The following is a 25,592-nucleotide window of genomic DNA, read 5'->3' on the forward strand; positions in this document are numbered from 1 at the left end:
TCGTTTATATTGGTTAATTGGGTTTCTGTAAAAAATTGACAAAAAGTCTTTGTTTGTTATATTTTTTGGAGCTTTACCTGTTGAGCGATTAACTCTTGTGTTCATAGTTTTGACAAAGGAATCCATTTTTCTCATGTATTTATCACCATTTTCTTCCATATAGCGATAAATAATGTTTTTCAGGGATTTAATGGCTCGTTCTGCTACAGCAGCTTTTGTTTCACTTCTAGTAGAGTAAATTTTAATTTTCTTGTCCATACAAAACTTTTGAAACTCACCACTAAACTCTGTTCCCTGGTCAACCCATACTTTCGCGGGCATACTTTTTTTACGCAACATTTTTTGAAAGCTACAACTGCATCGGTAGAGTACTTTGACTTCATTGGTTGCACACGAACAAAGCGAGAAAAGACGTCAACACATACTAATAAATACTTCACTCCATTATTAGTATCCGATAATTTATCCATAAAAGCTAGATCGAGACACCAGATCTCATTGATTCGCTTAGCAAATGCTGGTAATCTTTTGAAATGTCGTGTTGCATGACGATACTTTGTGTAGGAATCTTTACTGTGTAGAAAGTAGGCAACTTTCTTTTTGGATAACCCACTTGCCTTTTGTAGATTTTTAATTGATCCATATGCGGCTTTTCCATCTCTATACAGCCTTTGTAGCTTGGCGTTTTCAGATTTTGAAAGGAATCCAGCTCCCTCTGTCTTTGCTTTTGGCATCTTTGTTTATTACTTTTTGCGGATTTATTTCGGTAGCATCAAGTATTGTGTAATATATGTCGGGAAAATCAACGTTCTTTCTTTTTAATGCAAAAATAAAATCTGCAAAAGCTACTTCTGTATCTCTTCCATCTAATAAAATTGTGTCGTTGAGAGATAGCTTGACTCGCGGTGAATTCAAAATTTGATCTACAATTGATTCGTTCTCTAAAGATCTGGTTTTGTTGCTGATTTCCTTGTAATTAGGGTTCAAATGTGTTGGGACAGAAACTGGTTTCTGCTCAAAAGTGTCCAACTTTTTATTTTCTAATTTGAATTTTTGTTCGTAAAGGTGTTGAGGAATCAAAACAAACTGTTCCATTTCAAGACAATCGATTAATGATAGATGGTGTCAAAATTGATGTGAGCTCTATTCCTTTTCGTGAACTTAAAATTGCTCTTCTTTTATTTATCCCGGTTCTTTTTAGCACGAGTTGATGAAATTCGTCTCTGTACTTTATTACGTCTTGTTTTTGTATTTACTGTAGTTGTCCCCCGAGAAGGTTTACTCTGCATTCGTTTAGAAACTGAATGAAATCTTTTGGACAATTTCTTAGGAACGATTTCTTGAAGTTCTGGGAATACGTTTGGAACGTTATCCGCGTAGAGAGATGTTGTGTGTTCATCGTTCAAAAAAGTAATCTCTTGTTTCGTTTTAGGGAGAAAAAAAATAGTGGGAATAGAACCACTGTTTCTGCAAAATCTAAGAGAGTCGACTGTTTTCGGAGTTAGATCAATGAGTAAGTGACCATACGGGACTGAAGTAGCTTTTGTATACCAATCTTTTAATTTTGATCCTAACCCGAGCTGTTGACTAAGAGTGTTAATCTGGAGAACATCTCTAGGAGACTTGAATAAAACTATATGAGTATTTTGTAACTCAATATCTCTTCCCAACCTACTCTGATGAAAAAGATTATGCTTTATATATATTGTACTAAGACCTTTGTGTCTTCCAGCTGTCGCGATTTTAACAAATTCTTTCGAGCTTGAGATTTCTTCACAAGAATCATCAAAAATCAGCAAATACTTTGTTCCATTATTGGGTAGACTCTGAATGAACTCAAAGTCAACTCCTTGAATAAATTGAATGTTTTTAATGTTTTTGGACATTAGACCGTAAAGTGATTAATAATGTTGATAAAAATAGTAAATTTTATCAAAATCGGGTTGAAAAGTTCCAATAATTAGCCAATCATGGATAAGATGAGATTTTCCAGACCCGCTTGGTCCCACCAATGAAATAAAAATGCGTTCCTTAGCTGAGATTATTTTGTTCATAGTTTAGGAGAAGGTAAAATATAACCGACTGTACTAGATAAGATAGCAATCCAAACTGTTGTTTCTTCACAGGTTTCGGCAAGAGTTATTCTTACTATACAGCACGCTAATATTAACAAAATAACAAAAAATTGGGACAAAAAAACCACCAGAGATCTATTACAAGTCTGTCCAAAACATTTCCACGATTGTCGTTCCTGGTTATTATCATCAAAGACAAAATTACCTAAATTTAAACCGTTATCTGTATGCTCGGTCATTTATACCTTAATTTTAAGGGAAAATCAATTTTTTGAACTGGGAATGCAACTTCTCTCTGATTTCAAAATTAGTAAAATAAAAATTATAAAATACAAAACGATCACAAATACAAATAGAAATTACAAATAGAAATTACAAATATTATACGTTATCAAAAAAATCCAGAGTCCAAGTTCCGTAAGCATAAGCTTTCTTCTCTGCACAGTGAAATGTCTTTTTGTGTCGATACGGATAATTGCTACAATCCCAGTCAGTATCCGAGTTATTGAGAAGTTTGGAAACTTTTGGACAACCAAGATCATCTAGATTCTCCACATCTTTACACAAGTAATTTGAGAGAAGATTACACTTCTCTAACCCTTTTGCAAAGTATTCTGTTGTAGGTGAACAATGTTGGTGAATGATTGATGACAACTCAGTGTATTCCAGTTTTCCATTGTTCCAATTAATCCCATGTAAATTTTTAGTGTTCCATTTTGCTTGAAAAGTAGGTTTATAGTCTTTGGGTGGGAGGAAACTGTATCCCAATACAATTCCATCCTTGAAAACACCCAACTCCTTGACAATTTTCCCTTCCAAGCACTCAATATCAAATACAACGAGAGACATTCTTTTTTCTAGGTTGAATTATTACAAAAATGATTAGCAGTCTAGCATTTTGAAAATTTGAGGATGATAAAATTTAATAAAGACACAAAAGATTAACCCAGTTAAATGTCCCAAGAAACATGAGCTTGGAAAATTTGGTAACATGTAACAGTATCCTGGTCCCTTGTTTGTAGTTGCTTTAACCGCTCCAGCAGAATCGTGTAGTATAGCATGTAATCGAAAAACTTTCAATCTAGCAAAGAAAAAATCTAAAAAGGAATTTCCATAACCAATAAGTCCTCCATGAGGAAATTTTTGGCTAATTTCCTCCAAATTTATATTCTCGTCCCAAATTTTACAGGCCGCTAAAAAACAGTTTTTGCGTTTTTCATTTTCGGGAAACATTGAAAGGATGCTTCCGTAGCAATTGAATATGTTGACAAGAATGACAATATCCATCAACTTTGAGTTCCTTCATCCATGTCAATGCAAGTTTTCTTAAACTTTTCAATATAAGATAAAAGTGTAGGGAGATGCTCTAGTAAGTTCTCGTATTCTTCTTTTTTTAATTCAATAGTTGTCAGAAAACTCCACTGATATCCGTTCCAACGATGTTGTGAAATGGTAACTTGTTGTTTATCTGAACGATATATAAGACTTGTTCTGCGTAATCCGTTGTGAATAACCCACTTAAATTCTGAAGTTTGGGACTCTATGTCCAAATTTTCTAATTTGGGAAAATTTTGAGCTTCAAGAACAGTATACGAATATCTTTTAAGTTCGTAATGAAGTCTAACGTGAAAAACCTTTGACTTGTCTCTGAGACTCAAAAAAATGTTTCTTGAGCAACCAAGATCCCAACTCATTCTCAGATCAAAGATTTTTAAAATGAAAAATTTATTGTAGAGAAGACAAAGACATATTACAAAATCACACAACAATTTTTATTGAAATGTACATTGTTCAGTGTTAGAAAAGTCATTCAAATTTTGAATCAGTTCCTTGAACTCGTCCAAAGTGTAGCTGACATAAGTCACCTGCTTGAACTCATTGTTTTCCTTGCGACAAAAGAACCGAATCTGCACATAAATGGAGGCTGGATTCTCCTGAACGTATTGAATGAAAGTCACATATATTCGTCGATTTCGTCCTATGCTGACCTCTCTGACTTTGTGACATCGTTGCAGCACATCCTCCATACATGGGTTCTTATCAAATTGAGTCGGGTGCTCACTCAGTTCCAACTCCCCATCCAGGATATTGTTCTTGAGGAAACAGAATTTCTTGAATTCGTAATCTCCTATTCGAAGTTGTTGGTACTTCTCAAATGTTCCAAAATTATCTTTTTTGAAGACTTGGAAAGTTGGTTCGGAATAATTTTGCCCGTTTTTAAAAATCTGGGACACAGTAAATCTCCCAAATCTTTTTGGGTTAGAACCAAAGTCTATATAAAATGGAACCGAATCAGTTCCAGTTTTAGGTTGAGAATCGGTAAACATAGACGGAGCACTCGAGTAAAACGGAGAGACTTGAGAGAGAGACATTTTATCAACTAAATGTGACAGAGAGAAACTAATTGAATGATTTGACTTGTAATTTTACTTCCTCTATTGTTTCCGATCACCTTTATTTGGTAATGATGTCATTATCCTTCTTTCATTTCCAAATATGGAAAGTTCAATTGCGTCATTTTGCAAAAATTCCTTATAAGGAAACTTAGTCAGAAATTTTAAGTTGAGCAAACATTTGAACTAGAGCAGCATATTTATCTTGATGTTTAGCACGTCTGTGTTGCAATAGCGAGTAATAGTGTTTGAAATATTTAGAACAAGTAAAACAACGGATTTTTCTGAGTTGCTGTCTCTTGAACTGTGTCATTTTTCAAATGAAATTTTCGCTGTGTTTGAACTGAATTGCGTTATTTCCTTATACGGTAGTTTAAAAGAATCACTCCAAAATCACTTTGGTTACAGAATGGCAGCAGTTAAGTGTCAAGTTTTACCTGACTTTTATAAAAAAATTTTGTGAGAAAGCCTTGTTCATTTGCGTATCAGTTAAGGATTATAAACCTTACTTGCTTACTAGTGAATACTCTGTTGCGTCTCACAATTACCTTTTTTGTCCTCTGAAAAATTGTTCTTATCACATAATTCTCATTTCGTCTTCCATTAATGAATTACTCCAAAAATTGGATGATTTATCTTTTCAATATCAGACAGTGGACTGCTTATACACCTTATATAAACATCAGTTTTTCGGTCACACAAACGAAGAAGCAGGACTTGTTTTCAACCAATTGAAGAGAGCGGTACAACATAATTCGGAAAACAAATTTGTTGAAAAACTACCCAGTGTGTCTAAGAAGAGATTGAGTAGAAAAAAGTTCAAGAGACATCTACTGAGAGCTGAGCAAAGAAATGCAAGCACACAAACATTGAGATCATCCTTCTTCGACCGAATTCAGTCTCTTAAGAACTCAAAGTATGAGAGTGAATTAATAAAAATTGTTGATTGTTTACTAGATGGTCATGGAATAATTGATAACCCCTTGTTGTACTTTGAAGTTAGAAAGTAATAAAGTGTTTGTACTAAAATGTTTTATTATTATTGTATATTCTAAAAGTCGAAATTTGAAGTCGATTTGTTTGTTAAATGTCGAATTTTCACACAACATTTTTTGTTAAAAGTCAAAATAGAACCTCAGATTTTTCATTAAAAATCAAAAATGTTACCAAACTGAGCGTGCAAAATATGCAATTTTTTCTCATTTTTCTTAGTTTTACGGTATGATTTTAAGCAAAAAACATAAATTTTAATAATTTTTAAAATGACAAGTTTTGAATCGGTTCTTGCAGCTTAAAAATCGGATTTGTAACAGTAATTTTTTCTTAAAAATCGAATTTTTTCTCGACCTTTTTTGTTAAATATCGAAAATAAATTTGACAATTTTCTTAAATATCAAAATTAAATTCGGTATTTTTTTTAATTGTCGAAAAACAAATTTTCAATAATAACCAAGTACCTAAATTATCAAGTAACCTTTCGTGTTAATCTTTTATTCTGGAAAACTATAAAAAAATTATAAAATTGAAAATGTAAATTTAATACGAAACACCCAAAAGGTATTCAGAAACTTTATTATTTTTACGAACAAATACAAAATAGTTTACAAAATTGAACATAGAAATCATTCAAAAAGAGTTTCAATAACATATTCTGGTAAGTTCTGAATTTCATTACCGAAACCTCTTTGTCGCTCAATTCTACCAGGTAGTTGAGTTGGTTGAACAGTGACTGGAGTATTAGGTTCATCACTCAAAAAGATAGGGTTGTGAGCAGTTCCTTCCTCAATCGATGGGGTTTTCATCGAGGGTGTAGTTGACATGTCAGTAGATCCATAGTACTGCGCTGGATCAAAGTTTTCCAGATCGTTAAATGACGTGGTGGTACCAGTATCAATACTCAACTCGCTATGTTCTCTTCTATGAGCTCTTGAAGCTATTTGGAGAAGATTATTTTCCACCTCCGGGCCTGATACCTCACCTACATCCGGTGTAGTGAACCAACTGTTTGGAATTTGCCCTTCCTCCCAAGGAAATGTGTACTGAATATTTCCAGCTACGTAGTTGGCAGGAAAATCAGATCCATTAACGTGAGGATAGTGGTGTCCACTGACAACAGCAACTTCGTGTCCCATCGCGTGAGTTCCGAGTTGATTCTCTGTGATTGGGACCTGTCCCTGATGATATGTATCAAACTGTTGTCGCTGGTGCTCAATAATGTGCCACACAGTAATGGGTAAAGTGATCAGAGACTCATACAGTCCGTTTGATAAATCTCGAACTCCTATCCGAGCAATATCCTCAGTAGAAGAAAATGAGTACAGAAGGTTATTATTTTGAACGGTGAACTCCATTTTGGAATAAATGATAGAAGAGGTTTTTGTTAGAAAGTGATGAGAATGGATGAAAAGATTCTTGTCGAGAACGTGATAAAAGCAATCAGTGGAGAGAAAGTTATAAAGCAGCAAATTTCCTTTTTAGGAAGGGAACAGGATATATAAATTAGATTTAAACAAAAGTTAGAACTAAAGTAAGTATTTTTAAACAAAAAGAAAGTGAATGTTGGAGCTCGATAGCAGGATAAAATGTTGAGGAGTAGTTAGTATAATGTGAGAAAGTAGTGATGATGTTTCCAGAGAAGTTGGATCAAATGATAATGTCAAAATCAACAACCTCTATATATAGTGTGCTCTGTCCAATCAGACAACAGTAACCAAAGATGGAAGATTTTATGAGAAAAAGTGACGTTTAGCTTGAAATTTCTGGACGAACTGAAATTCAAATCCAAATTTGGGTAAAATTTTCTAACAAGGTAGGAAGTGAAGGATACATACAGGTTTCCGACTATGCTTTTACCTAAAATGGTCTATTTAAGTTGAAATGAAGTGACATAATTTACCAAAAAAGTCAAGCTTTGATAAATTTTTTCCAATTCGTCAAATTTCAGATCAATCTCGGAAAATGTTCCATTTTAGGAATCAAATTTCTGTATATATACGTTAGGTAAACGAATTCCGAACCTGATCAGTACTCCCACTGCATTGTAGTCGTTGTAATAATGGAAGTACAAAGCACTCTGTAGTGAAGAAGTTATTGTTATTGGTTCTGGGAGAGGAACAAAGTTTGTTTGTGAAATATTTCTGTACTGTTCCAATATATCGGGGACGGAGTTCAAACTGAACAACAATTCGTATTTGCTTACATGCAATTCTGAGGATAAATCGAAAGACTGTTTCGCAATAAACTCCTCATATTCAAATTTTTTAATAGAGAACGTTGCATACTCAAGTCCTTTACTAAATCGGATTATTCTGTTGGATTTTGTGAAAATGTCCAAAAAATTGTAAAAAAAGTATGAATCTACATCAATTTCTTCAATTTTGTATGAATCAGGTATACCTTCTTTTCTCTTGTAAATCTTCTCCAATATTTGTAAGTGGTTTTTGATCAACATGTTTCACAAATGAATAAAATTTCACGTATTAATCTATTAAAATAAAAAAATGTTAAAAGAGAGAATGAGATAAGCAAAACGATATCATTAACATTTACAACAAGTTTCTTAATACTAAAATTTGATTGGTTTGTAGTTTGTAATATAATCACGTTAACGTCAATTGTATATAAGTTATCTTAAATTAAAGTAGGAGTTTTCTTCTCTAATGTTTTAATATTATTGTAAAAACACATTTAGTGTTTTATTGATGAAATTAGAAAATTAGTTTGTTTACAATAATATTTGTATTCTCTAAGTGAGCAAACATCTGACAGATAGATTTTGTTAAGAAGTCTGTTTTGGGATGAATAGTATTGTTTTGTAAAAAAGTAACACAAATCAGCAATATGACAAATAAATATAACTTAAGATTTCCGATTTTCCTCCAAGGAATAAGGTTACACATTTTTGATGTTTTCTGGATTTAAATACAATGTATAATGTAACACTGTGACTGCTTCATAGGAAGTTCTTGAACTTTCGTATTGCGTAATGTTACTAAAAATAGAAATTTCGTCATTTCCTTATATGGAAATAATTAGTCATAAAAGTTATTCTAACTAAAAAACCAAAAATTGTATTCATTCTCACTTTGTTATCAGATACAGTTGCTCGGCAATTTACTTAAAACTTATTCAATTTATTTTGGATCGCAACAATACAATGCCTTCTCTTGATAGAAATCTACCTGTCAAATGCTCAAAGTGTGAGAAAATGATTGTCAAGCAGCAAATGGCTCGACACAAAAAATCGTGTGATAGTGGGACTTTAAAATGTCCCAAGTGTCCACATTTCTACACAAAGAGGAAAGAGGACTTGAACTACCACCTTGCTAAGCATCACGCTCCTCAAGAAAAGAAGCTTAGTACAGTGTGCACTATATGCTTGGAGGAATTTCCAAGTTTTTATTCTCTTCAACAACATAAGAGACGGAAACACGGAACATCGACCAAAGTTGGAACCAAATCCAGCGAAAGCTTGAAAGAAGTACTAGAATCGAAAGAATTGGATAGGAACAACGAACAGTTACAGCAGGAACTTAGTGCCTGTCAACACTTCTTTGACAATACTGAGATGGAGAATGGGAGACATAGAGTATTCAATTTTAAATTGTCGAGACTTGATCCCAGCGAAATTAATGAAAAACTGAAGGAAGTGTTTGAAAAGCTTAACTGTGCTGCAAAAATAAATTTATCCCTGGGATTTATTTTACGAAATGTTGACACAGACGAATACCGATACTTTTATGCTCATGAGAACAACACCTTCTTTGAGAAGTCTCATTTACTTTGTTCTAAGGGAGACTTAGTCTCACTTCAGGATAGAGTAGAGAAATTGGATTTGATTGAGACTTGTGCTCAAGAAAGGGCAAACACAAAATGGCGGTATGCACTAACTACGAATGTAACAGTTTTCTGTGCTCTTCTCAACAATATCCCAATGGGATGTTTAGATGCTGTTATACCTGAACAGTTGTTGAAGAGAAACGATGTAATTTGTCTTGTTACGAATGGATACGGAGAAACCTACAAGGACTACCTTTGCTTGTTTAGAGCTGTGGCTGTTCACTTGTATGGATCAGCCGAGCTGGAAACAAACGCAGCTAAGTTGTTCAGTGACTTTCTCCACGAGTCTGGTCATGACGCAATTAACTTTAGAGGAGTGTCAATGGATCACCTTGTGTTTGTTGAAAATGCTATAAAACACAACATTTTCATTTATGACATTGACATTGAGGACGGGGATTTTGTAGGTGAACTTGCCAGAAGAAGTATTGAGATGTACGAGAACAACATTAATCTACTGCGCTACAACAACCACATTTGCTATGTTGATGATATCAACACGTTTTTCAAACAATTACGCTGTCCTAATTGTGATACCTTTATTGAGCGTGCTGGTAATTTCCACCGTCACGTGAAATCTTGTAAAGATAGGATACAGCACATTTATCCGAAGAGTGTTTACACTTTGAGAGAAACTTTGTTCGATAAACTTGACGGTTTTGGAATTGGATATGAGGAAGAACAAAAACTGTTCAAAAACTTGGCTGTATTTGACTTCGAATCAATCTGCGTTCCATCTAATGAACTAAAAGATACCAATACAACTACTTGGATAGGAAAACATGAACCAATATCTGTGTCAATTTCCTCTAATTTATTACAAGAACCTATTTTCCTTTGCAACAGAGACCCCAAGACACTGATGGTGTCTTTTGTTGAAGCATTAGAAGAATTAGCTAGCAAAAGTAAAACAGAAATGTTGCAAAAATTTTCCTCAATTGAAAATGCAATTAAAAACAGAGTAAGTTCTATTTTCGAGAAGCTAAATGGAAGGAAAGATGAGAGTACTCCAATGTTTGAATTTCAATATATCAAAGAAGAAGAAATTGATATGTCGACTCAATTCCTCCAAATTCAGAAAAATCAACTTCTCGAACTACAACAACATTTTGAACGTTATGTCAGCATTTTACCTGTATTTGGATTCAACAGCGGGAAATATGATCTGAATCTTATCAAGTCTTATTTACTACCCTACCGCATTCACGAGCGCGATATTCAACCAACGGTTATTAAAAAAGCTAATCATTTTGTATCCTTTAAATTTGGCGATGTTCAGTTTCTCGATATTCTAAACTTTCTTGGTGGAGCAACATCACTAGATTCGTTCCTCAAAGCTTACAAGACAAATGAGACCAAAGGATTTTTCCCTTATGAATGGTTCGACTCACCAAACAAATTGGATGTAACTTTCCTACCCCCTTACGAATGTTTCTTTAGTAAGCTGAGAGATCACAATCCCTTGGAAAAAGAATTTACGGATTTCACAAAATTGTTGAATAGTGGACTTTCCCAACAGGAGGCTCTGAAAAAACTTAGGTTGAAGGTAGTGCCCCCCTCGGGATTCGACAACTACAATTACCTGGAAAGTGTGTGGGAGCACGAACAAATGACAACTTTTCAAGACTTTGTCAGGTGGTATAATAACAAAGATGTTGTCCCGACACTAGAAGCGATGCAGAAAATGATGGAATTCTATCATAACAAAGGGATTGATAAGTTAAAACTGGGTTGCACACTACCTAATTTAGCAAATATTTGTCTACACAAATCAACTAATAGCAAATTCTATCCTTTCGTTGAAGCAGACAAAGATTTACATGATAAAATACGCGAAGATATGACCGGTGGTCCCTCTATTGTGTTTACTAGAAAAGCAATTGTGGATCAAACCTACATTCGAAACACAGAAAACATTTGCAAATCAATTGTGGGTATAGACGCCAGTCAACTTTACCCCTTCTCAATGTGTCAAGAAATGCCCACTGGACTTTACACTAGATGGGAGTTTGATTCAGACTCTCAGAAGTTTAAAGCTAGACAAAATAAATCGAGGAAATTTGAGAACATGGTTATGTCGTACCTACAATCTCAACGTCCTAACTGCACTATTGAAAGCTACTACACAACTGGAACTCAGAAAAAGATTGATTGTTTTAATGTTGACGGATTTTGTGCTCACTGTAAAACTATTTTTGAAGCAATTGGTTGTTACTTTCACTTTTGTGCATGTCAGGAAGCAAGAGCAAGCATGTCAGAGGAAGAGACTCAGAAAGGATTAAAGAAACGGGAATACGATGAACTAAGACGAGACTATTTGCGAAACAAAGGATATAAAGTCTTTGAGATATGGGAATGTAACTGGTGGGAAACTGTCAAAGGTGATGAATCTGTAAAAATTCACGTGAGAAACAATTTCCCATTCAAGCTACCTCTGACTCAAGAATCTCTACTTACAAAGATAAGAGAAGATAAACTATTTGGTTACGTTCAGTGTGATCTCGAAGTTCCAGATGGGTTGAAATACAAGTTCTCGAACTTTCCACCAATCTTTAAAAACTTTAATGTTAGTCGAGCAGATATTGGTGATTATATGAGGGATTATGCAATTGATAACGATTTACTCAAGCAACCGCAACGCATGTTAATTTCAAGCTTCAAGTTGGAGAATGGAACAGTCATAACACCATTACTCAATTTTTACCTTAGTCTTGGGCTAAAATGCACCAAAATTTATCGCTTCGTTCAGTACACACCCAAAATATGCTTCAACAATTTTGTCCAATCGGTTGTTGATGCTAGAAGAGTTGGAGATGAAAATCCTGAATCAAGCGTTGTAGCAGAAACAATGAAATTGTTAGGGAATAGTTCCTATGGTTACCAAATCATGGACAGAAGCAGACATACAGAGACAAAATACTTGAACGATGAAAAGACACACAAAGCTATCAACGGGAAATTGTTTAAGAGACTTAACAGTGTGTCAAAAGAACTATACGAAGTTGAACTTGTAAAATCAAAAATTGAGCACCGTGAACCGATAATAGTCGGCTTTTTTATACTTCAGTACGCAAAATTACGTATGTTGGAGCTTTATTACAATTTTTTTGATAAATTTTGCGATGTCGACACGTTCGAAGAGTTAGAAATGGACACTGACTCCTTATACTTAGCTCTAGCGCACGATAATTTGTACGATTGCATTCGTCCATCTAAAAAAGCAGATTGGGAAACTCTGAGGGAACACGATTGTGATGATTCTTTCAAAGCTGATGCTGTACAGAATTTCTTCCCTAGAACTTGTTGTGATAAACATAAAAAGCACGATAAGCGTGAACCAGGTCTGTTCAAGGAAGAATTTAGATGTACTGAAATGATTTGTCTCTGTAGCAAAACATATTGTTGCTACGATGCCAAATCGGATAAGTACCAATTCAGCAGCAAAGGACTGAACAAACGAACATTGGAAGAGACCGGAGATGGACCATTGGAAAAATATCGGCGAGTGATGGAAGAAATCATCAATTTAACATCTACAAATAGAGGATTTCGGACAATCAACCACTGCGTCGCTACCTATGAACAAACAAAGAAAGGACTCTCATATTTTTATCCTAAACCAAAAGTGTTATCTGATGGAATTCATACTGTACCCCTGAACTTGTAATTTATTGAATCAATTTTCGTATTGTGAGCGCTCTCTGTTGTGTTTAAAATTACTTATAATGTACTTGATTAATACTGTGTCTGTATTTTTGTACCTTCATAATTCATTCTTTTAAAAATTTTCAATTTTCTCAATTTTAGTGGATATAACTGACCTTAATACATTGCGGCGGCTATACCTAATCTTAATACATTGCGGCGGCTATACCTAATCTTAATACATTGCGGCGGCTATACCTAATCTTAATACATTGCGGCGGCTATACCTAATCTTAATACATTGCGGCGGCTATACCTAATCTTAATACATTGCGCTGGTTATACCTAATCTTAATACATTGCGCTGGTTATACCAATAAACATGTTGAAATTTACTGCGAGGGGAATTATCCGTTAATTCCCGCTACCTGTACAACTTCCCGCCTGTACAATTCCCGTGCGCGCTGCCTGTACAATTCCCCGCCTGTACAATTCCCGTGCGCGCTGCCTGTACAATTCCCCGCCTGTACAATTCCCTGCGCGGAAAGGCCAATGACCGGCTCCCAAAAATGCGGCTGATCTACTCACACTATACTACTAATACCCTGGTCCCTATACTTAACCTTAATACGTTGCGGCGGCTATTCCTAATCTTAATACGTTGCGGCGGCTATTCCTAATCTTAATACGTTGCGGCGGCTATTCCTAATCTTAATACGTTGCGGCGGCTATTCCTAATCTTAATACGTTGCGGCGGCTATTCCTAATCTTAATACGTCGCGGCGGCTATTCCTAATCTTAATACGTTGCGGCGGCTATTCCTAATCTTAATACGTTGCGGCAGCTATTCCTAATCTTAATACGTGGCCGCCGCTATAACTAATACGTGGCGCCCGCTATTACTAATCTGAATACATGTACGCCTATACCCTATCTTAATACATTAGTGTAGACCCTCTCTCAAAAATTACTCCTATACCCTATCTTAATACATGGGGTCTACACCCCCCCCCCCGGGGTGACTTGCTCACCCTATTACTACTTTATCATCATGGGGAACCTCCGTTCCTTTTTCGCCAAAATTATGAACAGTAGAATGTGGCCCAGCATCTTTGGCTTCCACAGATTGTAACTCATGCAAGGGATTGAAACCGTGCTCAACATTCGATTCCTTATATCTTTTAACTTCAATAGGAATGTTTGAGTTAGTGAACTTGAACAGTTCAGCATTTGAGTTGAATCCTTTACTTACATTTTCTGGGCTTTTATGAATTTCGAACTCGGGCAAAGTGAACGATCGTCGCTTTATTTTTGGTGTCGAAATTTCGTTACCAATTTTATGTTCCATTCCAGTGTTTTCATTCTCCTCTAAGTTCTTGTTGAATAAATTAGAGTCAGTTCTATTTGGCCACTGATTGTCAAACGTTTCCTGATTATTAACTTTCCGTTGCTCTTTTTTCGATTTTGTAACATTGCACTCTTTGTGGCCAGTATCTTCTTGTTCATCGTTAACTTTCGTCTTGTCATTTTGTTCTTTTCCTTCTTTTTGATCCCTATTTTTGGGATCTTGACTGTTTGTATCCCCCTGTTTTCCATTGGAACCTCCCCCACCTGTACCCTCCTTCTTTTCCCGCATGACTTCGTCCGCTTTCTTCTGAAGAGCAATTTGGGCTTCCGGGTACTCCTTCACGACTTCTTCCAGGTCTTCCTTGTCCAGTTTGAACAGTGTGGCGTATCCAGGGGAAAAGACATCTGCAGTTCTTCTGTTCATGCCGCCAATTCCTAGGAATGTTAATTTTGACTTTAAAAAAAATTTGCAAAAATATCTAAAAAATACATCATTTATGTTTCCAATTTCGATCTGAAATTGGATTGATTCTCCGTTGTAACGTCTTTGAAGTATTATGCTACTATCTTTCAAGGCCAATTCATGCAAACATTCATTTGCATAGCTAGATACAAATTTTGGATCTATTCTGAAAAGAAAATTTAACGCACATGCATTTTTCTGAAAATGTAAGACAACTATAAACATAGTTCATCAGTAAAGATGAGAAAAATCCCACCTAACAAACTAATTTCTCCAAAGATGCTTCCAGGCTGTAAGGTCACAATCACGTTTCCCGTTGCTCCCAAAACCTAAAATTTATGCAAGTGCTTATTGCCACATGCTACCTAATTTTCGACTAATCAGATTTGTTCATTTTTTGTCACGTACCTGCACAATTCCATTAGTGATTATGTACATTTCTCTGCCTATTTCTCCTTTCTTGCAGACAAAGTCTCCGGGTAAGAACAATTCTGGCTGCAATCTAAGCACAAGTTCCCGAAGCAACTGCCGGTCACAACCTTGGAAAATGCTGACCTGAAAAATATGAAGAAGCTAAAATAAATAACCGGTTGTTATCTTCAAACGGTATTAAAAATGAAGTTTTTGAAAGTGTGATTAAGTTTAATTTGCAATGAAATAAAAGTGAATGAAATTCAGAAAGAAATCAGATTATAATAAGATTTATAAGTGATTATAACTGATTTATAACTGATTAATAACTGATGTATAAATGAAGTGATAAAACGTAACATTTGTAACTCGCCTTGTTCAAAGTTTTCATGTGGACATTATAAGCCAGTTCCATTCTCATTTTGAGTGGCAACACATTCAACGCCTCGTTTTCATCCAACATTCTCTGAGTACTCCAGATGTACTCGAACCACATTCGCACTCGTCCAATCACATGATGGGGCAGTCTTCGTCTTTCCAAGTAGGCAATCGTGTCCTCCATACGCCGTCTGAACGTGGCTTGATTGGCCGAGGCTGCCTCTAGGACTTCGCGCATCTGGCCAATCACAACGGCGAAAAAGAACACACCAACTAAAATGAAGCTTTTGTTTCTACGCTGAAACGGTTTATAGTTAAACCATTTAAAAAAATATTTAGCAATCTTGGCGCGTCTGAATAGTTTTCACATCCAAATCATATATCTAAATATTAGCATCCGATTCTTCCTGCTTGAAAAAGCTCCATTAAAAAGTACAGAAAATTCTATCAACGGTTTTTTATTAAGATCTTGTAGGTTTTCAATGCTCACTTTCACTATCTTACCTGTTCTCCAAAAATTGTTCCTACAAAGTTTACTTTTGGTAGACAAGCAAGATAAACTTCTTACACTTTCATTGGTTTCAAAGTAGAAAATGCATTACTCAAGCAAACGACTCTCCCCCACTGTTGAAATGTGAGTTTTTTAATGCAAATCGATTATATCACCGTGTCGTCCCAAGAACTCATGCTAAAAACTGCTTGAATGCTTTTTTACGCCGACAAGATTGACCTAGATTTGGTTCTGAATTCAAAGTAGATTGCATGGAGAAGTTTTCTGTCACCGATAGGATAACTGAAGCCTGCTGCTGATCTTATATTTTAGCGTTGTAATTGTTCAAGCTCAGTAGTTAACCACCTTGCCTGAAGGCGGTTTTGTTGCACTGTTAACTTTGATACATAGAGCAACTCCAAGTTGTAGTAAACTTGTTAACGCTGTTTTCATAAAGCACTAACTATAAATATAATAACTATTCTTATATAATTGGAAGAAAAGTGAATTCAAAATTAGAAGAAAGCTTATATCATATGGAGTTTAAATTCCATTTTACGTTTCCAGTTATGAATCTAATTGCGTATATTTTCCGGATAATAGCCATGATCATTAATTTGTTAACTGCTCTATATTTCTAAGCTATCCCGAGTTGACCACCTTGAATGTTTCTTGGAAACCATACATAAAACATGTATGGTTTTATGCCATACCGGTTGTAGTTTTATGGCTCATAAAAAATCATTCAACTTTTTTGTGTATGGCCCATAGGAAATCATGCAACTTTTTCACAACATCCTAGGAGCGTTTCGGACGAACAAAGTGTAATTCCAAAAAATTCTCAAGAAAAAAATTTTATGGTGTCTTGGATACCACATCCAAGACCAGAGAATTTTATGGCCCGAACACGATCATAATTTTTTTTGAGCAACCTCTTTTTTTTACTCAAAAAAGCTTTTCAGAACATGTTAGGGAGGTTTTAGACGACAAACTAGAAAAGTTTCAGATATTTGAATAAAAAAAGTTGTTGACTGGACAACATCGTTGCTTTTTTCTGTTCTATCTCGATTCTTTCCAGAAAAAAGTTGTTCATGAAGATTCAATTGGAAATTAATGAGCAAAAAACAACGAGTCACAGAAAAAATTTCGATGCTGGGATTTACTAATACGGAAAGAGTTTTCTACGAAATCTTGCAATATTTTGTCAATGAAAAGTCTGGATTAGGATATAAACTGATTCAAGGTTTTTCATGTGTTTCAATTCCTTGTTTTTTGCGTTTGAAACAAATTGCTTTTTTGAATAAAATAAATTTTACCTGTGAGTTTTTTTAGACCTTGCATCGAGCTAAAATTTTGTTGATCCTTACTTCCCTTGCCTTACTGTTTCTCAATTAGTTCCTGTTCTTGTTCTGTTGTTCTTATCCTGTTTTGATACATAATTCGCGCCAATTTGGCATTTTTAACACCCTAATCCTGCAATAAATTGTCCCTGTAATGATTTTACCATATACCTACCATGAATGGTTTTCTTAGATACCATACACTTTTTTATGGCCATCTTGGATACCATAGAGTAATCATTAATGGCTATCTTAGATATAATATACTCGACCATTATGTGTCTTGGATACCATGGTAGGATCATACACGAATGTTTGGCCCTCCGTGGATGAACGAACCATAAATGATCTTAAGTATGGTATCTAAGATTGGCCAACCGGGGATTGGAAAATTGTTTTAGTCACTGGTAATGGTAGGATAAATAAATCAGAGATTTAGTTGGGATAAAGCCGCTGAGCCGAGCTAATCTTTGCATTAACGGTTCAATATTCCTAATTACTCTCCTCAAGTAAATCCTTAAATAGAGCTAAAAATTAGTAGGGTTTAACTAATGATTGAGTTAAATCACGCGTCTGTTGAAAACTCGGGTTAAAGTTATAGGTTTTAAAGTAATAGGAGTGAAAGAAATGGGACAGCGTGTCTGTCAACATACCCAAGTAGTTCATCATACTGAAGACAATTTCGGACTTGTTTGTGGGAATCCTCTCATTTCCAATCGAAGTGACTGTTTTCAGAGCCCAGTAGAAACAACGAATATATGCAGACACATATTTAGTTTCAACGACCCCGTCATAAGCCCAAGAGTTGGACCCAATTCCACTGAAGGTCGACATTGCAAAATACAAACATGTTGTAATATGAATGACATACAGTAAATTAATCAGTGTTTTAATTATTCTGAACACATAAGGATTGGGTAAAAGTTGTTCACATTTGTTGAGGAAGTTAAAGTAGCTTCCGTTTCTCAAGAATCGGTTAATTCTCAAAAGTTGCCACCAGCCGTTATGCCAGTCAAGGAAGAAAAACAAAACATCAAAGGGCAGAATTGCGACTAAGTCAAGTTTGAAGCGCATACTTGAAAAGTAACATTTTCGAAGCTCTTTTGCGTTTGTCACTACTGAACCCTCTTTAATTGTTTCTATTTTTGGCCATACGTATAGAACATCAATGATGAAAACTAAATCGCTGAAGTAGTCCAGTGGTAGCCAGAAGTTTTTGTTGGTATAAATCCAGGGTTTTGAACTATCCAGTTGAAATGCCCAGCGCAGAGGAATAGCCCACATATTGTACAAACTAACCATGGCAACAATAAAGCTCCATGCAATGTACACGTTTGTTTCGCTGTTAATTGATTGGTTTATGAGGTTCAACTTCAACGTGGTTAAGTTTTTCTGACCTCTGGAGGTTTGACGTAAGCAGAAGGTTTTGAGCTGTTGGAACTTGGATCTGGTCTCGTTACGATGACTGCTTGTTTTGCTGATGGCTGTTGGAGCTACAGATCCTCGTGCCATTTTGACCTCAAAGTTGTTTCGAAAACGATCACTTTAGATGATGAAACTTTTTAAAAGTTTTCGTTTTGGCGGAAAACAAAGCTTTCCTCTAGATTCAGAACGGACTTTCAACTACATTACCCTGGCGTGCTCCATATATAAAAAAAACACCATTTCAGTTTTGATAAAATTTGTTAAAATGTTATATCAAGACCTATGTTAGTCTAAAAATTTCTTCGACAAAATTTATAAATGCGCCTAACCGACTTTTTTCTTGCACCACACTTGGTGGTAATGTAGTTAAATGTTTAGTCTGGTAAAGCGGAAAACTTTGTTTTTGCTCAGAAAAAAGGTTTTAATGAGTTAACAGGACCTCAACCGATTTTAACAGGTTAGTAGTTAACTGCTACTTGTTGGGGCCAAACGAAATAACCGATTACTCAGAAGCAAAACCAAAACACAACTGTCCCATATAGCTCAATTTTCATCCGCTATTCCAATTTTGGGAAACCTGAAACTTATATATTTATCTAGAGCATCCTGAAGTCTTTTCTTTAAAAAACACCTTTGTTTTCCACAATTTTATTGAATGTTGCCTCTTTTTTCAATACGTCTCTTTTGTCATTATATGCAGTTCAGCTCAAATAAATTTGATTGCATTGTTGTTTATTGTCACGACCTCTCTTTGTTGACAGGTAAACACAATTGTACGTGAGGGGAAGTAATAGAGTATACCTACACATGCAAACTACAATCGACATACAATTTATCAAACTGACCTCCTTACATTATTGCTTGCATTGTCAGTCAAAATGTTCAGACATTTTCAGTTCAAATTATTTATTTATACTGGTTTATTAGATAGTAGAGTATACCTTTTTGTTCAACACAATTTCACTTGATTGCTTTAAAATTACCTTTGTCCCAACTCCATCTTGCTAACGGTGGTGGTGGAGTTTGAACAAAAATCAGAATCAGCAGCTAATAATTGCAATGGTCAATATGATTTATGTTGCGTCATAATGGAATCATATCATGGCTTTAAGCAAAAAATCCAAGCGAAAAAGTGGTGAAGTGTGATTTTTCTTGGAAGTAAACTATTATTGACTGCCTAATATTGCTAATTAAAAGGACCATTTTATGAGTCGGTTAATTTGTAACTTAGCAGTTATGTGTAATTAATCCGATCAGATTATGAAAATTAATTTTAAATCCTCCCTATTTATTTCAAGTTTGCTTTAATGAAAACGGACTGTTTTAGCTCCAAATTGTGAATTCATTTTATTCGAAAGTTGTTTTCGAAACTGTTTTTTGTTGACAGTTTTTTCTTCACTCCAATCAAAATTAAGCTAACAATTTCTGTAATTTTAGCCCAAAAATTTGTGGAGGAAACAAATTTGGACGGTTTGGTCCAAGATACACTGTATGGAGTGAGAGTGGCAGCACAGCTGGATGCGGCCGGCACAATCGGTGCTCTGTCTCGCCAGGTGTTGCATAGGATTGGACCTGTGATGCATGACAACTTCGACTTGAAACCCATAAAAATTTCTCCCACCTACGTGCTCTTCCAATGGGAAAAACCAAGTGGGGTGGTAGTCAATGGATACAAGGTTAGATTGTGTAGTCTTTGTCACAAATTAAAAACCTATAACCTAAGAACTCTGCTGACGGTAATTTGAGTTGTGCTTTTATTATTTTTATTTTAAAAATTTATTACTGAAGTCGAGAAGTCGAAAACGAATCAGATAAAAACTGAGCTAAACAAATGAACTTGTTTTTCACTGCAAAACATACGGAACCAGTGCTCAGCCAGACAAGGTATCAGTTCTACAAGAAAAAAAATGAGCAAAGTTCAAAAAACCATTTAATTTTTTGAAACAAAATCAGTTCGAAAGCCATACCAATCATCAGCTTTCAACTGAAAAAAAAAACTACGAAAAGAAGTCTCTAGGAGCCCAAAGAGACATCTCAATGGTGAGCCTAAATAATAAACTACAAAATAACAACAAATACAGGCAACACTATTTTATCACAATTTATTACAAAAACTTAAGAAAAACCAGTGTTGAAGTCATAAAAACCGTCAACTGTAAACTGCAAAGATTATATACCCCCGATTTGAAAATCAGTAGGGCCTGTTTCTAATGGGGCTCGAGAAACCAAAACAAAAAGAATCACATATTGGGCAAGTACCAAAAACAGCTTTTTGTCAAATTAACAAAAGCAACGGTAAGCATAAGAAAGTTTCGAACAAAACCTTCACAATTGGCTTAAGAACAAGATGGATGTGACGAGTCATTGAAGGATGAAGTTAAAATTGACAAATGGCGGAGCAAAAAGCGCAAAATTTAAAGTAACATTGTCATTTTTGAAAAAAAAAGTAGACTCAAACTCAATAAAACCATTAGCTATCAATTGAAGGGGGCGAAACTAATTCTATTTTACTTCCATGAAAACTTATTGTGAGTTGATTGTTTTAGCAAAAAGAACCTAAAACGCACACAAAAACTGGAAACTGAATTGAAATTCGCTAGGAAAATGTCGAGTCCATTAAAGCCGTGAAGTCTTCACTGAACACTTTATATATGGTCACGACTTCAATACAAGGTCCAGTGGCCAAGTCTTGATTCATGCTAGAGAAAAGAAACAGAAGCGGCTCGAAGAAATTTTTTTTGTTCGTGTAGTTAAATATAACAATGCGCTTTGATTCACCTACAATCTTTCCTGGTATACGCTTCTGATGAATCCCAAAACATTCCAAAGAGGATTGACAAGACTCTTTGAAGTGGAAGCAATGTCTAAATTCAGACACTTCTGCTATCCTTCTGGATGGGATTTTTTTAGAAAACTTTAATCAAAATTGAACCTGCCCTAAGTGGGGCAAAACCAAGATGGTTGAAACCATGCTTGGTTTGAATTCATCTATATTACTATTAATATTTGACCTCCTATCAAGGCTAATGGGAACTTTTTATTATGAGAACGCTACGAAGATGAAAAAACGCAAATATGGACAAATACATGATTCTGAAGACTGCAAAAAAGTCAATAAAATGCGCTTAGGTATTTTTCTCTGACAACGTTTTTTCCAAATTGACTTTTGTTTTGAACCTCTATATGAAAACTGCTTTGTTTGTAATTGGCGCAAATTAAAAAAAAACAAAAATTGCGAAAATATTTTGTGAAGAGACAGTGTCCCAATTAAACCCTAATGTGCTTTGATTGCAAAAATCCTTTTTATACCAAATTGGGCTTTTCATTGCTGCGAATATAATAAAAACAAGTAATTAGTCCACAAAAGAGCAATACATTTGGCAGGAAAATCTTATTAAATCAAAAAAGAAGTGATGCGTTTTGGATAAAACTCAATTTCAATTAGCGAAACTGCGGCAAAATGTGAATTCCAGAACACTTTCTCAGCAATCAGTATTTAGATCTGTACTTTAGGCAACTTCTGGCATTTTTGACTAAACATTCATAACTGGCTGCAATTTTTAATTTAAAAAAGCTATATTTTCAAAAACTTAGCCTCAATTTTAACCAGAAAAATCAAATCAAACAGTTCAGCAACCGTCCGCTATTTTTAAATGTAAGAGCAATTACACTGTTTTTTCCATTATTCACGTACTTTTCGTAAAATTGATAAAATTTTGAGCTAAAATTGCGGAAAATGTTAACAAAAGCAACGGAAATCAGCCGAATGTTCACAAAAGTGTGAGCCTCTATGACTCCTCGGAAAAAAATATATTCAACAAAATCATTTTACTTTGAAATTTTACAGTTGACAGGATTTTTAATTATACTACTCACAACTCTCTACATCGATTGGCCAAAATTGACTGAACCAAAAAAAAACAGTTGAGTTTATTGGTGCTCTCCACTAAGGTGAGCTCGGAACAACAAGATTTTTCTCTGATCTTACAAAACGCGCACTGGTTTTCGGCTGGTAAAGTGTGGTTGTAATTGACGCGACTCTTTGTTTTGCAGTTGCGCTATTTCAATATGGGAGACCCCAATGCAGACAAGGGTCTCATTCAGATGAGGGAGAACAACACCCTGTGTCTTGTGGGCGGGTTGAAGGCATTCACCCAGTACTCCTTCAACATGTCGGTATTCAGTCTGGATACTATTGGGAGAGAGATCAGCAACCTCAGTGTCCAGTTCACTCTATTCACTAGAGCCACAGGTTAGCCGGAGTCCTATACCGAATTATCTATTGCTGATGCTATGAAGTTATTAGGGTAATTATGGAGATACAGGAACCGCAATTGATTTATAGCTCTTTATTTTAATTTTCAGGCGTTGAGACAATTTTTATTTTGCTTATGTAAATAACTTAAAAAATCTGACAGTGGGTTAGAATTCAAAGGTCGAAGTGTCATGAAATTTTTGTCCATTTGTTTTTAGTCGCTGAAAAATTCGAAAAAAATTGAAAAACTTGCAAACTCGCAATCCAATACAAGTTCTATAATTTACTTTTCACGAGTATCGTGGGGGTAGTGTTAAATTTCATAGAAGAGTGGTTTGATGAGGGGGGACATAACGCTTATTTTGTAGTTGTTCATACCTATGGCCGACTCTGTTTCAGTGCCAGACACCCTGACCCCTCCTCAGATTCGAAAGCAGAATGGGGTGACATCCCAGGGTGTGATCACTCTGCAGTTGACTGCGCCCTCTCTCTATCAGGGCCCAGTAGACGCCTACCAACTGGTGCTAGTGGAACTAGTCGATGGTGCACTACAACTCAAAGACCTTCCCCCGCCCGAAAACATATTCATCGAAAATGATTACGTTAGTACAATTTCTATGCTAAACAATATTTTTCTTTTTTGGTAATTGTTGACATTAATTAAACTTAAATTTTTGATTTATTTCTTTGAAATTAATTGAATTTTCTGAAATTGTATTAATTTAATGATGGATCAATTAAACTAAGTTTGATCAGGGATGAAAAACCGTATTTAGCAGTTACACAAATGATCTCGTTTTAATTGATCGAGCGTCAAAATGGCCCTTTTCAAAAATAAACTTCAGTTGAACTTATTATACATTTTCATAGCATCTATGAATTGTCACCCAAAATTTTTTTTTATTTCAGAGCGATCAAGTGCCTCTCATGCGTCGCCAGAGGGCTGCAGCCTCAAAAGACATGCTTACAGCACAATCACATCAATTTTCGAAATCTTCCTCCCATTTCTTCCAATCAGCCTCCAGCCCTCTGAACGCCAGGTTGCGACGCTCGACAGGTATGTTATCCACAAGAAAATAACGCCGAATAAGACCAGATTTACCGGATTGCCTGGAGCAATCGAAACGAATTTCATAATTACAATTCTATACCGGGTCAAACTTTGCGTCCTTGAAATTCACGATAAGACCAGACAAGGTTGTCTTGTCTGGTTGCCTGTTGGCAACAAATTCAAAATATTGCGTTTAGAAGATATTTCATTCAATCATAAAATTTCTTCTAAAGTGATCTGAAACATTCTTCATTTATTTGAAAATGAGCATGTTTGATATAAGTTTAACCATAACATTACTATTCGGAATCAGTAGTTATTTTTATCGAATTAAGGTCACTCACCATAATGACCTCTAATCGTTTCGAATTCATGCACACACCAGGGTATTCCCGGATCAAAATTACAAGGTTTCTACAACCTAAAACATGCACGAATGTCTTGGAAAATCAGTAGTCGCTGTCTGCCCTACAATTATGTCTTTGCAAGTATTTATTTGTGTATATCTTCCAGGTTCTTCTATTGCTCCCCCGTCTAATTTGTACCGTGCTGCCATTGTGGCCCAGGTGGCCGACTTCTACTCTGAATTGGGACTGGGAGACAGCAAGTTCTATGGGCAATACTACAACGGGCCACTCAAGTTCAACTCTAGATACACAATATTCCTCAGAGCCATCGTATACTCTGACGTGAGTACTTTTACTTCCACATATATTAAGGAAATTTTAAAATAGTATAAAGATTTTTGAGATATTCTGGTACGCAGTATTAGAAAGTTCCGGAAGTGAGATGCAAAAGTTTCTGAACGACAAAAGTTACGCAATTTCATTTAATTATTTACAAAAAACATCTTTTACTGATATCATTAATATTTTTAGTGCTCAGACGCGGCTAACAGTAACAGCAACATCATTTAATATACTGATGTTGATTTTTTGTCAGCGGTAATATAGTACAAGCGAAACTGTCCAATAATACTGTTCATAAATCAACTGGGCAATTAGAAGATTTTCCATTCTAAACCGCAAAATAAATTATAGAACCCAGGGTACGAATTTTTTGGTCGCTAAAACTTGCACGTGCAATTAACAATTAGCACATGCAAAAGTGGAATCCTAAGTTTTGCGGCCCTAACTTAGCGGCCCGCTCGCAGTAAGGAAGCATAATTTTTGGCGGTGAGGCCAAACCCGCTAATACTTTTGTCATTTCCCATCAAAACCGGCAAAAAAGGTCTCATGATAGCAACGATTTCGATAGCAATAACGAGTTGGAGCAGAAAATGATTGAAATAGCAGAAAAACAGGAAAAAATTAAAAAATTGACGAAAACTTCTCGATTAATATTTTGCAAAACTGTGCTCTTAATTTCAATTTTATTTAAAGTTTAACCTCTTTGTACCCCTTGGTTCTCTAAATAAGTTAGCAAATGAATCTTAGCCCCCCTCGGGCCTTGTGCCCAGCACTCGGGCGCAAGCACCCTC

At 35.4% G+C, this 25,592-nt stretch overlaps 2 protein-coding genes across 3 annotated transcripts in view; one reads left to right on the top strand and one right to left on the bottom strand.

Annotated features, from left to right (window-relative positions):
• Nucleotides 1-6,170: 6,170 nt before the first annotated feature.
• On the bottom strand, nucleotides 6,171-18,899 carry LOC142358103 (cyclic nucleotide-gated channel beta-3-like; the record flags this gene model as incomplete). The annotated part of the gene is made up of 6 exons (XM_075409570.1): nucleotides 18,035-18,899; nucleotides 15,547-15,824; nucleotides 15,171-15,317; nucleotides 15,019-15,091; nucleotides 13,995-14,734; nucleotides 6,171-6,507 (listed from the first exon to the last, which is right to left on the bottom strand). Coding segments are annotated over exons 1-6 (2,434 nt in total), but the record flags the coding sequence as incomplete, so codon positions are not given.
• A 1,350-nt stretch (nucleotides 18,900-20,249) lies between these two features.
• Nucleotides 20,250-25,592, top strand: part of LOC142358101 (receptor-type tyrosine-protein phosphatase S-like) — a 33,069-nt gene continuing 27,726 nt past the window's right edge. For both annotated transcript variants that reach the window (XM_075409566.1, XM_075409567.1), the window contains exons 1-5: nucleotides 20,250-20,482; nucleotides 22,860-23,058; nucleotides 23,461-23,663; nucleotides 23,971-24,118; nucleotides 24,626-24,801. In XM_075409566.1, the coding sequence (XP_075265681.1) occupies nucleotides 20,384-20,482; nucleotides 22,860-23,058; nucleotides 23,461-23,663; nucleotides 23,971-24,118; nucleotides 24,626-24,801 (825 nt within the window). In that variant the 5' untranslated portion in view covers nucleotides 20,250-20,383. The remainder of the gene's footprint in view (nucleotides 20,483-22,859; nucleotides 23,059-23,460; nucleotides 23,664-23,970; nucleotides 24,119-24,625; nucleotides 24,802-25,592) is intronic.

The sequence above is a fragment of the Convolutriloba macropyga genome, unplaced genomic scaffold (assembly GCF_964194025.1).
Source record: "Convolutriloba macropyga unplaced genomic scaffold, txConMacr16.3 SCAFFOLD_828, whole genome shotgun sequence".
Taxonomy (NCBI): Eukaryota; Metazoa; Xenacoelomorpha; order Acoela; family Convolutidae; genus Convolutriloba; species Convolutriloba macropyga.